We start from the raw sequence: 13,998 nt of genomic DNA on the forward strand, positions 1-13,998 counted from the left end.
GCCACTTTGTGCAGACAAAGGTGAGAGTCTCTAATATTCAGCTAATCAGCAAATAGTCAAAAGTACAGGTATGGCTTAAGTGGTAACACACTAGCCTTGAACAAAAAAAAAACAAGCAAGAGAGTGAGGCCCTGAGTTCAAACCCCACTAAAGGAATAAAAAGAAAGAATGAATGAAAGAAAGAAAGGAAGCAAGGAAGGGGCACGCAAGAATGACAATGGTAAATTATGCAAGCAGGGAGTGGTTCTATGATTTGATTTTAAAAAATTCCTCATTCCTAGATATTTCCAGAATGTTGGGTTCAAAAATCACAAATTCAGACAAGTTCTCTATATACAATTTGCCAGGCTTTCCCAGATCACTTGCTTCAGTGACTATTCCAACAATTCTCTGACCTCATGAAGCCTCTAATTCACTGACATCACTCTTTTTCTTTTCATCAGCCTCCTCCAATCTTTGCTTGCTCTCTTACTCATCTAAATTCTTGAATTTATTATCATATCACTACTTGCTAATACCTCCAATTTCCTAGTGAATTCTCCAGAGATTCCTCCCATATCAAGGGATCCACACATTCATAATCGTCCTTGTGCCATTCATGATTGTTGGAGACAACAGTTTAATGAGGGTTAATGTTGGCAAGGCCTTTCACTGAAAATTCTACTTTTCTCTCAATTCCCCTGTCTCTGAAACAGTGCTTTCTTACCTCATTCATATTCTTCAACTCATTTCCTCCTACTCTCGGTTGTTGATTTTGCCTCTTATTTTATTAAGGAAAATATATGCCCATCAGATAAAGACTTTGTCTTTCTGTAGACTTTTTCCTTTTATGCACATTAGTTTTTCTATTCCCCAACTAGTGATAAAATATACGTCTATTGTAGGAAATTTAATGGAAAAGTAGGTTTGGGTTGTAGCTTAGGGATAGAGTGCTTGCTCACAATGCAGGAGGGCTGTGTCTGATCCCCAACACTGTGAAAGAAAATAGTAAGACTTCTCCAAAGTCCCACTACTTAAAGAAGACATTGTTTTGGTAATTTTTCTTCCAGATCTTTTTATCCAAATATGCTTTAAAAAATTTTTTTGGGGGTCCGGTCATGGGGCCTGAACTCTGGGCCTGGACACTGTCCCTCAGCTCTTCAGCTCAAGGCTAATGCTCTACCACTTGAGCCACAGTGCCACTCCCGGCTTTTTTCTTTTTGCTTATGTGGTGCTGAGGAATCGAACCCAGGGCCTCAGGCATGCAAGGCAAGCACTCTACCACTGAGCCACCTTCCCAGTCCTTAAAATTTTGTTTTTATTCTTGGTAAACTTTTTCCCTTATGACTATAGATTGTTATCCAGGTGCCAGAGACGCTTGCCTGTAATCCTAGCTGCTCAGGATGTTGAGATCTGAAGATTGAGATTTGGAGCCAGCCTGATGCAGTGAAGTCCACGGAACTCTAAGCTTCAATTAACCAGCTAAAAGCCAGATGTGGAGCTGAGGCTCAAGTGTTACATTGCCATCCTTGAGTGAAAAAGCTAAGTAACAGCACCTAGGTCCTGAGTTCAAGTCTGAGGACTGGCAAAAAGCCAACCAAACAAATAAAAAATTGTAGTAGATTGATTACTTAAAATAACAAATAAAATAAAAATGAGTATCTTTATTTAAAGATTCTGGAAACTTTGTAGCTCACATAGGATAATGAAAAGATCTTAATTGTTGATTGGACACTGAGACTCATGCCTATGTTCCTAACAACTCAGGAATCGAAGATCTGAGGATGAAGGTTTGAATTCAAACTGGGAGAAAACTCCAAGTGAAGTTTTGTTTTTGTTTTTTAAATCTCCAAATAACCAGCAAAAAGCTGAAAGTGGAGTTCAAGTGGTAGAGTGCTGTCAAGTGAAAAGCTAAGGGACAGTACAAGGTCCTAAATTCAAGCCTGGTACTGGCACAAGCACATGTAGGACACACACACACACATAGACACACACACACATCACAAATCTCAGTTGTTGGAATGCAGACTGGTTACTAAGAATGAACTTTGTCCTAGCATGTAACCATTGCGTCTTGCTGGACTGACATCCCTCTGTCTCTGTCTCTGTCTCTCTGTCTCTTGGTCTCTGTCTCTCTCTTTTTCTCTTTTGTTGGTCATAGGGCTTGAACTCAGTGCCTGGGCTCTATCCCTTAGTTTTTCTGCTCGAGGCTAGTGCTCTACCACTTTGATCCACAGCTCTACTTCCAGTTTTCTGGTGGTTAATCGGAGATACAGGTCTCACAGACATTCTTGCCTGGGTGATTTTGAACTACAGTCTTCAGATCTCAGCTACTCATCCTGAGTAGCTATAATTACAGGGGTGAGCCACCAGTCCCTGGCTTAACATTTCTTTTCATGTGAAAATTTCCCCATTACCTTCCAATAATTACATATGCTAACAAGCTAGCAACACTCTGACCTTTAAATTCTCTCTTATACCTCATTATGCTGCACATGTTTCCCCCCCCTCCACACACACCTTGGTACTGGAGATTGAACTCAGAGCCCCTTGCTTGTCAAGGGCTCTACCACAAACCATGTTCTCAGCCCTTTCAGTATTTTGGACAGGCATGCACCACCACACCCTTACTTGATACATATCTTTGGAAAACCCCAACATACTGACAGATGTTGCATTTGTACCAGTTTTTGAGAAGCTAGCAATTAAAAATTACAAAGAGGGCTGGGAAGGTGGCTCAGTGGTACAGTGCTTGCCTTGCATGCATGAGGCCCTGGGTTTGATTCCTCAGCACCTCATAAGCAGAAAAAGCCAGAAGTGGCGCTGTGGCTCAAGTGGTAAAGTGCTAGCCTTGAGCTGAAGAGCTGAGGGACAGCTCCCAGACCCAGAGTTCAGGCCCCACAACTGGAAAAATAAATAAATAAATAAAATAAATATAAAAATTACAAAGAGAGTAGGTTCTTTTTATTTTTTGGCAGTTCTAGGATTTGAATTCAGAGCCTTATACTTGCTAAGCAAGTACCATAACATTTGAAGCACTCCTTTTTGGGTTGGTTAGTTTTGAAAAAAGACCTAAATTTATACCTTGACTGGCCTGAACAATGATCATCCTGATTATGGTTCTTTGTATAGCTTGGATGACAGGGTATATCACCACACCCAACAATTTTGGCTTCCTAGTAGTTTGAGGTAACAAGTGTTCCATTGTGCCCAATGAGGTGAAATTTTTAAATTTTCTTTCTGTTTTGCCCCAGACTGGCCTTGAACCTCAATTCCCCTGATCTCCACCTCTCAAATAACTAGGATTACAGATTTGCATCAGCATGCTTTGGTAAAAGCTTAGATTCTTAACAGTCCCACTGGATATGGTTCCTTGTCCACTGAGGCAATCTAATCTGTTTGAATTTTTTTTTTGCTATTATCAGCACAGTGGTTTTTAAGGAATTCTATTACTCAGGTAGGGACAAAGCTGTATATGTGAGGATTCTTCCCTTTTATCACCCCTTTCTTCATTTGTAAAATGGGAGAAAAGTACCTGCCTCAGAGTATTGAGAATTAAATGAAAGGTGTACATTATGCACTTGTCACATGGGCCTGTCACCAAAAGTACTGTCCTGAGCCATGTATGACTCTGGTTACTACAACTAAGACTATTTCACCTCATTAGAGGTAATTGCCTAATGCAACTGTAGACTGATAATTGATATAGTCAATTAAAATCATAGAAATACTAGAATCAGAGCAACACAGCTTCAATGGCTTATGTGGACCTTTTTTCAACCTGCACTTAAAATTGGGTCAGTTGCATCTATGAGACTGTAGAGATAAATTTCAGGAGTTAAAGATTGGTCCTGGAGAGGGTTCTCGCAGCAGCCCGAGAAGTCCCCTTCCAGATTGGTCTACAGAATAGCAGCAGATCTGTATGCCAAATCCACAGGACTAAAAGGCTACATTTAAGGCAGATTTACAGCCTCTAGGTTCTAGTTCAGTGGTAGAGTGCTTGTCTGGCATGTGTGGGGTCTTGGGTTCTATCCCCAGCAGTGGAAAAAGAAAAGAGGATTTTGATATATATTGCCAAACTGCCTTTCTTCCAGTTACAATAATTTGTACTCCTACCAACAGTACACAAGAGTTCCTGTTTTGTATATCTTGCCAAATCTGAGGTTTTGTTAATCTTTTAAGCTTTGCCAATCTGATAGATGAAAAAAATCTACTTTGCTTTAATTTGCATTTTTATGATTGCTGGTGAGATAGAATACCTTTTTCTGCTTTCAACCATATATTTATTTATTATTTTAGCATCCATTAGTTATACAAAATGGGTGATTTCATCGTGACATTTCCATACATGTATTTCTATGCAACATATTTCAATCTCAACCCCCATGTAATTCTCCCTTACCCCTTAAACTCCCTTCTTAAAACAATTTCAATAGGTTCATTGTTCTATTTTTATGCATGCAAAAAATCTATTTTGACCATATGAGGTTGAAGACCATTTCATATGTTTATTGGCTATATTTCTTCCTGTGTGAATTGTCTGCGTCCTTTGATCATTAAAAAAAAAAAAACTAGGCCATTTGTCTTTTTATTTTTATTTTAAAACTCTGTTTTATGTTAGAGATGTTAGCTCCTTTTATTTTACACAGATCTTGCTTTATAGCCAAGCTATCCTTCAACTCCCAGTTTTCCTGCCTCTGCCTCCTGAGTGTTGGATTACAGGCATGCACCACTACTTCCAGTTTGGTATTATTTAAATTTTGATTAATTTAGAATTTATTTTGGTGAATGAAATAAAGATATAGGTTTTTATTACAGCAGTTTTGGTGTCTGGTGGAACAAATTTCTCTTCTTTACTCTAGTAATAATATAAAAATTATTAGCATTGTCAGGTTTACTAAGGGATTTTGTTGTGTGTGTGTGTGTGTGTGTGTGTGTGTGTGTGTAGTGTAGTTTGATTAAGTTCATCCTATCTACAGTACTCTTTCTTAGCTTCCTCCCTTCTTCTTCCCTTTAACAGTTTTAATGGGTTTCATTATGATACTTTCATACATATCTATCATGTATAATATACTTGGATCATAGTCATCCCTCATCACCTCCTCCTTTCCACCATTAATACTTTGTTTCTAGAATTTTCCTAACTATAACTGTAGGTTTGTTCTGAAAAGTCTTTCTTCTTTAAACAGAGTGTAACTGACATGAACTCTTCGTTGCTTATTCTCTTTTAATCTGTTCTACTAATGATAATCTTAATAGGTTCTCATCAGAATCCAAGGTGTTCATTCACTTTTTGTACTATTTCACCATTTCAATAACAGTTTGTAAAAGGATAGGACAGACAATTTATGGCTTGTGTCAGGTTAAGGGAAATTATCCTCAGAATGTAACATGTCATCCAATGACATTTTACTAATTATTTTATAGCCTCAGAATACACCTGCTTTTTTTCTGGTGCTGGAGCTTGAACTCAGGGCCCAGATGCTGTCCCTTAGGTTTATTTGCTCAGGGCTAGTGATCTACCACTGAGAGCAATAGCTCCTGCATCTTGCTGGTTACTTGGAGAGAAAAAGTTTTTCAGGTTTGTCTTCCCCAGCTGGCTTTAAACTGTGATCCACAGTGTGGAGCTACTCACAGAACATCAGGCCTTCAATCTATATTTTCTAGTTTTCTCTGGTCCAATGGGGTGTCAGCAGCTCAGTCGCTCTGACTTTGCATTCCTACTTGCAATCAGTATTAATGGAGTCATGAGATCCTATGTATCTTATCTAATGTTGGATACTGTAATATTAATTCCATTGCAGACATTGTACATCATTCAGAGCTTTAAGATGCCAGTGAAAGGGTTGCTGTAGGCCTAAGAACCAAGCTAATAATTGCCAGGTTTGTTCATCTGTTCAGTCATGAACAAAAAAAGCTGTTGTTGAGCCAGGGACCTAGGTGGGAAGATGGTATGAAGAAGACTTCAGTTGGCCAACTAGGAAATAGAAAATGATAATAAGAACACACATTTGTGAAGGGGGTCGGGGGGGAGGGTATGTGTGAGCACATGCTAGTACCCAGGCTTGAACTTTGAGCCTTGAACTGTGGACCTCACATTCGAACTCAGCTTTTTCATTTCTAGCTGGTACTGTACTTCTTTAGTTATGTCTTCACTTTCAGCTTTTTGCTGGTTAATTGGAGATATGAGTCTCTTAGATATGTCTTCTCCAGCTGGCTTTGAACCACGATCCTCAGATGTCAGCTTCTAGAGTAGAAGTGTGAACTAAGCTGGGCGCTGGGGCTCACGCCTGTAATCCTAGCTACTCAGGAAGCTGATATCTGAGGATCACAGTTCAAAGCCAGCCTGGGCAGGAAGTCCATGTGAGACTCTTATCTCCAATAAACCACTAGAAAACCAGAAGTGGTGCTGTGGCTCAAGCGGTAGAGTACTCGCCTTGAGCTGAAGAGCTGACGGACAGAGCCCAGGCCCAGAGTTCAAGCCCCACGACCGACCCCCCCCCCCCAAAAAAAAGAAGTGTGAACCATTGGCACTGGTAGGAAGGAATCTATTAAGTAGTAACTGTATGCCCGCCACCCACTGTTCTAGATGCTTTATGTAAATTGTCCGTTGAGACAGAAGCCTAGAACTACTTTAATCTCCATTTGACAAATGAGCAAGTTGTAGTTCTAAGATGCTAAGAAGTAGCACAGCCACACAACATGTAGTGCCCTGGGATTTACTCAACTCTGGAATATTCTACTTCCTTTTTCCACTGTATTGCCCAATTTGGCAAACTAGGATTATAAAGACCTACCAAATTGCAGGATGCAAAGGGATAGGAGTTAATAGCAGTATAATACTCCCCCTTGCCTTGGGAGATATATTTCAATACCTCCAGTGACAGGATTGAAACTATGAATGAGCACTGTGTGTATGCTCCATGTATACACACACACACACACACACACACACACACACATCTCTATATACACCTATAATTAAGTTTAATTTATAAATTATTCATGGTAAGAAACTAACAACAATAACAATAAAATGGGTTGACTATGATAATTGTTATAAACTAAGATTATTTAAGGCGAAGAGCTAGTGGCTCATGCCTGTAATTCTAGCTACTCAGGAGGCTGAGATCTGAAGACTGAAGTTCAAAGTCAGTTGGGGCAGGAAAGTTCATGAGACTCTTATCTCCAATTAACCAGCAAAAAGCTGTGGCTCAAGTGCTTTAGCAGTAGCCTTGAGTGAGAAGAGCTAAGGGGCAGTGCCCAGTGCCTGAGTTCAATCCCTAGTACTGTGTCTGCACGCATGCACGCACACACACACACAGGCTTATTCTTTTTTGTTTTTTGTTTTTGTTGTGAAAATACTGTACAGAGGAGTTACAATTACATGGGCAAGATACACATGCTTATTTTTTAATGCTTAATAATTTATTCACTTAATCATTTAACAGACATGTTAAATATACAATTTAGTCAAAAAGCATTTTAAACAGAGAAAATCCCAAATGAGTAAAAAATCTTACCAGAGAATTTTCCTCTCAAAGATATATACAAACCAAATAAAATAAGAGAGTACCATAACTGATACTGTCACACTTTTTTCCTTTTACTTGAGATTCATTAAGAATGCAATCTCTTCTTTTACAAATTACACACTCTTATTTAAAATTTACTAATTACTTATCTGTGGAATTTCCCTTCTAATATTTTCAGGTTACAACTGAAAGTAGGTAAGTGATTTTTTTTCTTTTTTCCTCATTGTATTTATTATGTGATCTGGAGATAGAAAAATTTGAAAAGAGAAAATAAATTATTTTTAGAGACCGAATACTTTCTATGATAGACAATGACTGATTCTCAAACTTTCAGGGTCATGAGGGAACCTGAATGTTCTCAGAAGGGATTCATAGTCTGTTCTTGATCATCCTTCTAGCTCCACATCTTGTCTGACTAAGTTGCATAGGGCATCAAATTACAGCATACAATGAGCTGGGTGCTGATGGTTCATGCCTCTGATCCTATTTAGGAGGCTGAGATCTGAGGATTGTGGATTATAAGCCGCTAGAGTAGAAAAGTCCTAGACACTCACTCTCCAAAATAAATAGCTGAAAGTTGGTTTAGACATGTGGATATAGTGGTAGAGCAAGCAGGAAGACCTACATTTAAACAGGTGCAGGAGCAAAAACAAACTAAAAAGCACAGCTTATGATGGGAGAAACCTCTCTAAAGAGGTTCTTTTCTTTTGCAGTGGGTGAGGATTAGAACTCAACACACTGGCATGTAATAGACAAAAGCTCTACAAATGAGCTACATCCACAACTTTTTTTTTTTTTTTTTGGTCTGGTCCTGAGGCTTGGGCACTGTCCTGGAATTATTTGTGCTCAAGGCTAAAACTCTGGCACTTCAGCCACAGCCCCACTTACGGCTTTTTGGAGTAGTTTATTGGAGCTAACAGTCTAACAGGGCCTGGTGCCGGTAGCTCATGCCTGTAATCCTAGCTATTCAGGAGGCTGAGATCTGAGGATCGCAGTTCAAAGACACTTGGGCAGGAAACTCCCTGAGACTCTTATCTCCAATTAACCATCCGAAAACCGGAAGTAGCGCTGTAGCTCAAGTGGTAGAGCACTAGACTTATGCTGAAGAGCTGAGGGACAGTGCCCAGTCCCAGAGTTCAAGCTCCATGACCGACAAAAAAAAGTCTTACGGGGACTTTTCTGCCTGCGCTGGCTTCGAACCACCGTCCTCAGATTTCAGCCTACTAGGATTACAGGATTGAGCCACTGGTGCCTGGTTTATCCCCAACCAACTTTTTTGTTATTGTGTTAATACTGTATTAATCTTCAAAATTGGAGACGTTGTTTCTCAGAGGACATTTTGGGAGGAGATAGTTGCACATACTGTGCACAGATTGGGTGGAATCAAATGTTTACTGACATATTCCCCCCTCTAATATGTAAAACTATTTGAAGATGAGTCAGACATATGAACTTGACATGGGTCTAGGACAGTCCAGGAGAGTTATTTCTTCATATTTGACAAGGGCAGAGCAGTAGAAACATGCCTAGGAGCTAGAGTTGTTCAATCTCTTCAACTTCTGATGCTTTATACTTCTGGAATTTTTTTTTTTTTTTTTTGTACTGGAGTTTGAACTCAAGGGTTTCGTGGTTGTTTGGCTAGGGTCTACCTGCTTTTTGGTAGTTATTTCAGAGACTGAATTGGCAAACTTTTCACCTTTTAGTAACATTGGGTAGCATTGTCTAGTTGATCTCCCCATTAAAAAAAAATAATGTATGCTCTTCTCTTTCCGATAACCGTGGCCAGGCTCATTCTTTGCGCAATTAATTTCAGTATGTTTCTACATCAGACTTGTTTACTCCTAGTGAATGTCAATGCTTAGGCTCCACCATACCCAGGAAAGAAAGTAGGCAGGGCCTTGATGACGTGACAGGGGGCGGAGCTTTTCGAGAGTCTGGCAGAGCTGCGCACCAGGTCTTGCGCAGTCTTCAGCAGGTCGGACAGTTGGTCGACCGTCGGTGGACAGTCACAGCTGGAGTGAGTAATTAATGGGCAAGAAGAGCAGAGTGAGAGGTGGTTTTAGACATGGGTTTGGTTTATGTGGTTATTTCTTCCTTCTTTCTTTTACATTGTTTTATTTTCTGGGGTGGGGGAGGAAGAGCGGGCGTTGGAATCCTGGGCCTCGAGTGTACTACGCAGGTGCTCTACTAATGCAAGCAGCATTTCCAGTGTGGCCTTTTAGGCTAACAGCAGTGACTTCAAACTTTAGCCACTGTGACTTTAAACTCTTTAGCTGCTGTAGGCTGAGTCTCCTGGTGAAGGAAGAAAGGGCAAAAGTGGTTTTTTTTCCTTTTCTTTTCGTGACATTGCAGGAGTATGAAGAGTGTTTCTGTGCCAGTGAAAGCAGGAGAGAGTAGTTATTGTACTTTAGACGTGAACTCCCTCCTTTTGTGGATGCCACGTAAGGAGACCGTTAGTGGCGGTTAGGAGCCACGAAGAGATGAACCACAATAATGGGAGGAGGGGCAGTGGTGGGAGGGAAGAACTTGATGAACGATTGGATACTTGGAGGTTTTGAGGCAACGGGGAGGACACAGTGAGTGCCAAGTAGCACCAATCACAGGGTAGCGCGCAATCTTTGTTCTCGCGATGACAGCAGGGTGCGGAAAAAGTTGGAATGGAAACTCCCATGCCCCTTTATGAATTCCCTCCGCCTTTTCCTTTTCCAAATCCCGTTTCTTATCTGCACTCTAACCTTCAGATTAGACAAATTATCATAGGCTGGGTTCCGGTGGCTCACGCCTGTAACTCTAGCCACCTAGGGGACTGAGATCTGAGGATTGCAGTTCAAATCCAGCCCAGGCAAAAAAAGCCACCAGACTCTTACTTCCAATAAAAGAAGCTGGAAGTGGAGTTGTGGCTTGCGTGGTAGAGCCCTAGCATTCATACAAAAAGCCCAAGGACAGTGCCCAGGCCCTGATTTCAAGCCCCACAACTGACGAAAAAAAAATTATTGAGAAATAGCATAAAGGACAGAATATTCTTTTTTTCCTTTTTTTTTTTTTTTTTTTGGTGTGTATGTGCCAGTACTAGAGCTTGAACTCAGGGCTTGGGTGGTGTCCATTAACCTTTCCCCCCCTCCTCTCAAAGCTAATGCTCTATCTTGTGAGCCACAGCTCTGCTTCTGGCTTTTTTTTTTTTTTTTGCCGGTCCTGAGGCATGAAGTCTGTGCCTAGGCTTTTTCCCTGAGCTCCTTCTTGCTCAAGGCTAGCGGTCTACCATTTGAGCTACAACGCTACTTGAGCTGTAGTTACACTTTCGGCTTTTTCTTTTTTTAAATTATTTTTAATTATTATTTATTATTTTTATTGTTACTTTCGGCTTTTTCTATGATTAATTGAAGATAAGAATCTCAGGGATTGTTCTTGCCCAGGATGGCTTTGAACCGTCATCCTCAGATCTCAGCCTCCTGAGTAGCAATGATTACAAGCGTAAGCCACCAGTGCCTGGCCTGATTCTGGCTTTGTTTTGGTACCGGCTTTTTTTTGTATGTGTGATGAATTTCACAGACTAGCCTGTCTGGTCTGGCTTTGAACTGCTTTTCTCAGATCTCAGTCTCCTGAGTAGTTAGGATTATAAGGCAAGAGCCGCTGGCATCTGGCTAACATATTTTTTTATTCCGTAGACTGGAGCAAGAGATTTAAAGATGGGTGAACCCAACTTTCATCTTATGGACTTTAAAGGTATCTGGCTTTGCTTGGTAGTAAAAAAATGTCAAACTATTGCTGCTTATTTAAGATCTTCTATATACATTTTTGGTGCTGATTTTTGTCCCTATAGCTCCATATGTTCTCTTCTATGTACCGAAAATGATAGACTGGGAACATTTTTGAGCTAGTGTAGAAAAACAATTAATTATGCATAAATAGGAATATATAAATCTGCATTAAAAGTTCATGATTTTTTTCCATCAAGGAAGAGAGTGATGGAAGGGGAGACACTAATCAGGTCATAAATGAACATGTTGAAACCTCTTTGCACAACCTTATAAGGATAATTTAAAAATAAAATATATATACAATTTTTCCATCAATTTAAATTAAGTAGGTTTATATTTGTTTTTCACTAGCATATTATAGAAAGGGGTTTCATTGTGATATTTCTGTACATGCAAATTATGTACAGAAATTTACCAACTATTAATTTGCTACAAAACTTTGAAGTACCTTTATCAGTGAAAAATACATTATACCTTGTATAGTTTTTGTTTTAAATATGTTTTGCTGTGTCTTTGTAGTTTTGGGGTTAAATATGTATTTTGAAAATTAATAATGTCTGTATAGTGCTTATGATAACATTTAATAAAGTAATTTATTTGACCAGAACATCAAGTTTCTCAACTATGCCAGATATGGGAGAGTTTATGCATTTTTTTTTGTTTTTTGTGTTTGGGAGTATAGATTGATTCTGTGCTACATTCACATAATAATGAAATATAACCAAGGTGGTTGCAAATTTATGATTTTAAAGGTTTAAATCAATGTTTTGTTAAGATTTATCATTTTAAAACTACAAGTCTGGGTTAAGGTTGCAGCTCTGTGGCAGAGCATTTGCCTAGTATTTTTAAGGCTGTGTGTGGAAGGCCCTTGTTCTGGGTTCCACCTCCAGTGGCCAAAACAAAACAAAAATCAAAAGCCCCGCTAGGGTTCTGAGTCTCATGCCTCTAGTCCTACCTACTCAGAAGGCTCCTGGGCAGGAAAGGCAGTGAGACCCTTTTCCCCAATTAATCAGCAAAAAGCTGCAAGTGTAGCTGTGTCTCAAGTAGTAGAGTACTAGTTTTGTACACAAAAGCTCTGGGATAGCACCCAGGCTGGGCCTGAACTCTGGAATTCAACCTGAAGGACTGGCAAAAAAAATCAAAGGCCAAAATGCCCTCCTTTCTTCTCTCTTCTTCCGTTTTGTTTTGAAATGAGGATGGAACCCCAGGGCTTTCTGCATGCTTAGGTAACACTAAGCTAAACCCTATCCCTATACTATGATATTTTCTTCTTTTATTTTTAACATTTTCTTTTTTTTAAAAAATTGGCTAAGGGCAAAGCCTATAAGAGAGGTTGTATAAGCTATTAAAGTTTTTAAAAAATATATTAAAAAATTGGTGTCATTAGTTATGCAGGAGGGAGATTTCGCTATTTTCACTATTACATTTCCATACAGGTTTATAATACATTACAATTACTCTCACTCTATCACTTTTGCCTCCTTCCCCCAACTCCACAGCTATTTCTGTGTGTTCATCCACTTTCCTCCTCTTTGTTAGCCCCACCTCTTCCCTCTGATACCACTCCCCTACCCTAGTTCTCTTTCCTCACTCCCCCATCCTCCTATTGAAAAACAGCTTTCATTGGGTTCTATTTTTGTGTGTGTGCTGGTACTGAGGATGGATCTCAGGGCCTTAAGCTTCTGCTCACAGCTGGTACTTTACCACCTGAACTATGCCTCTACTTTCAGATTTTTGCTGATTAATTGGAGACAAGTCTCTCAGATATGTCTTCCCAGGCTAGCTTCAAATTGGGATTCTTATGTCTCAGGTGATGTACTTATAGGATTATTGGTGTGACCCACCAGAGCCCAGCTTTCACTGCTTTCATATATAATTTTTTTTTTTTTTGCCAGACCTGGGGCTTCAACTCAGGGCTTGGGCACTGGTCCCTGAGCTTCTTTTGCTCAAGGATAGCATTTTACCACTTTTTTTTGTTTATGTGGTACTGAGGAATCGAATCCAGGGATTCATGAATATTAGGCAAACACTATCACTAAGCCATGTTCCCAGCCCTCATATATACTTTAAAATTATTCACATTTTCTTTCTCCCTTACCCCCCATCCTCTTCTCTAGTATTCCTAAAGAAAAAAATTCCAAATATGAAGATTGTTGATTTTTTTTTCTTTTTAAAATGGTGGTACTGGGGTTTTGAAATCCGGGCTTTGTTCTTGTTAAGGAGTGCTCTCTTGCGTGAGCTGTACCTCCATCCTTAGTGTTATGGTCAATGAACATTTTTTGCACTAATTTTCTTTGTTTTGTTTTGCTTTTCTTGTCGGTCATAGGGCTTAAACTCTGGGCCTGGGTGCTGTCCCTCAGCTGTTCGGCTCAAGGAGAGCACTCTACCACTTGAGCCACAGCGCCATTTCTGGTTTTCTGGTGGTTTATTTGAGATCGGAGTTTCATGGCCTTTTCTGCCCGGTCTGGCTTTGAACCGTGATCCTCAGATCTCAGCCTCCTGAATATCTAGGATTACAGGCATGAGCCACTGGTGCTCAGCTTTGTTTTGCTTTTTAATTCTGAGGATTGAATCTATGGATTGCTACGCACATGTTCTACCACTGAAATATATACCTAGCTCCAGAATAATGTCAGATTTAGAGAAAACTTTCAATGATAGTGAAGAAAATTCTGATGAACTCTTCAGCCATTTTAATTTTCCTTAATGTTATCATCTTACATAGA

General features: G+C 39.8%; 1 protein-coding gene across 1 annotated transcript in view; it reads left to right on the plus strand.

Moving 5' to 3' along the window:
* The first annotated feature begins 211 nt into the window (after positions 1-211).
* The window catches only part of Tex11 (testis expressed 11), a 225,849-nt gene continuing 212,062 nt past the window's right edge, over positions 212-13,998 (plus strand). Inside the window, exons 1-3 of the mRNA XM_042694880.1 lie at positions 212-220; positions 9,328-9,531; positions 11,180-11,237. Of these exons, the coding sequence (XP_042550814.1) occupies positions 212-220; positions 9,328-9,531; positions 11,180-11,237 (271 nt within the window). The remainder of the gene's footprint in view (positions 221-9,327; positions 9,532-11,179; positions 11,238-13,998) is intronic.

The sequence above is a fragment of the Dipodomys spectabilis genome, unplaced genomic scaffold, assembly GCF_019054845.1.
Source record: "Dipodomys spectabilis isolate Male_0828 unplaced genomic scaffold, ASM1905484v1 ptg000176l, whole genome shotgun sequence".
Classification (NCBI taxonomy): Eukaryota; Metazoa; Chordata; class Mammalia; order Rodentia; family Heteromyidae; genus Dipodomys; species Dipodomys spectabilis.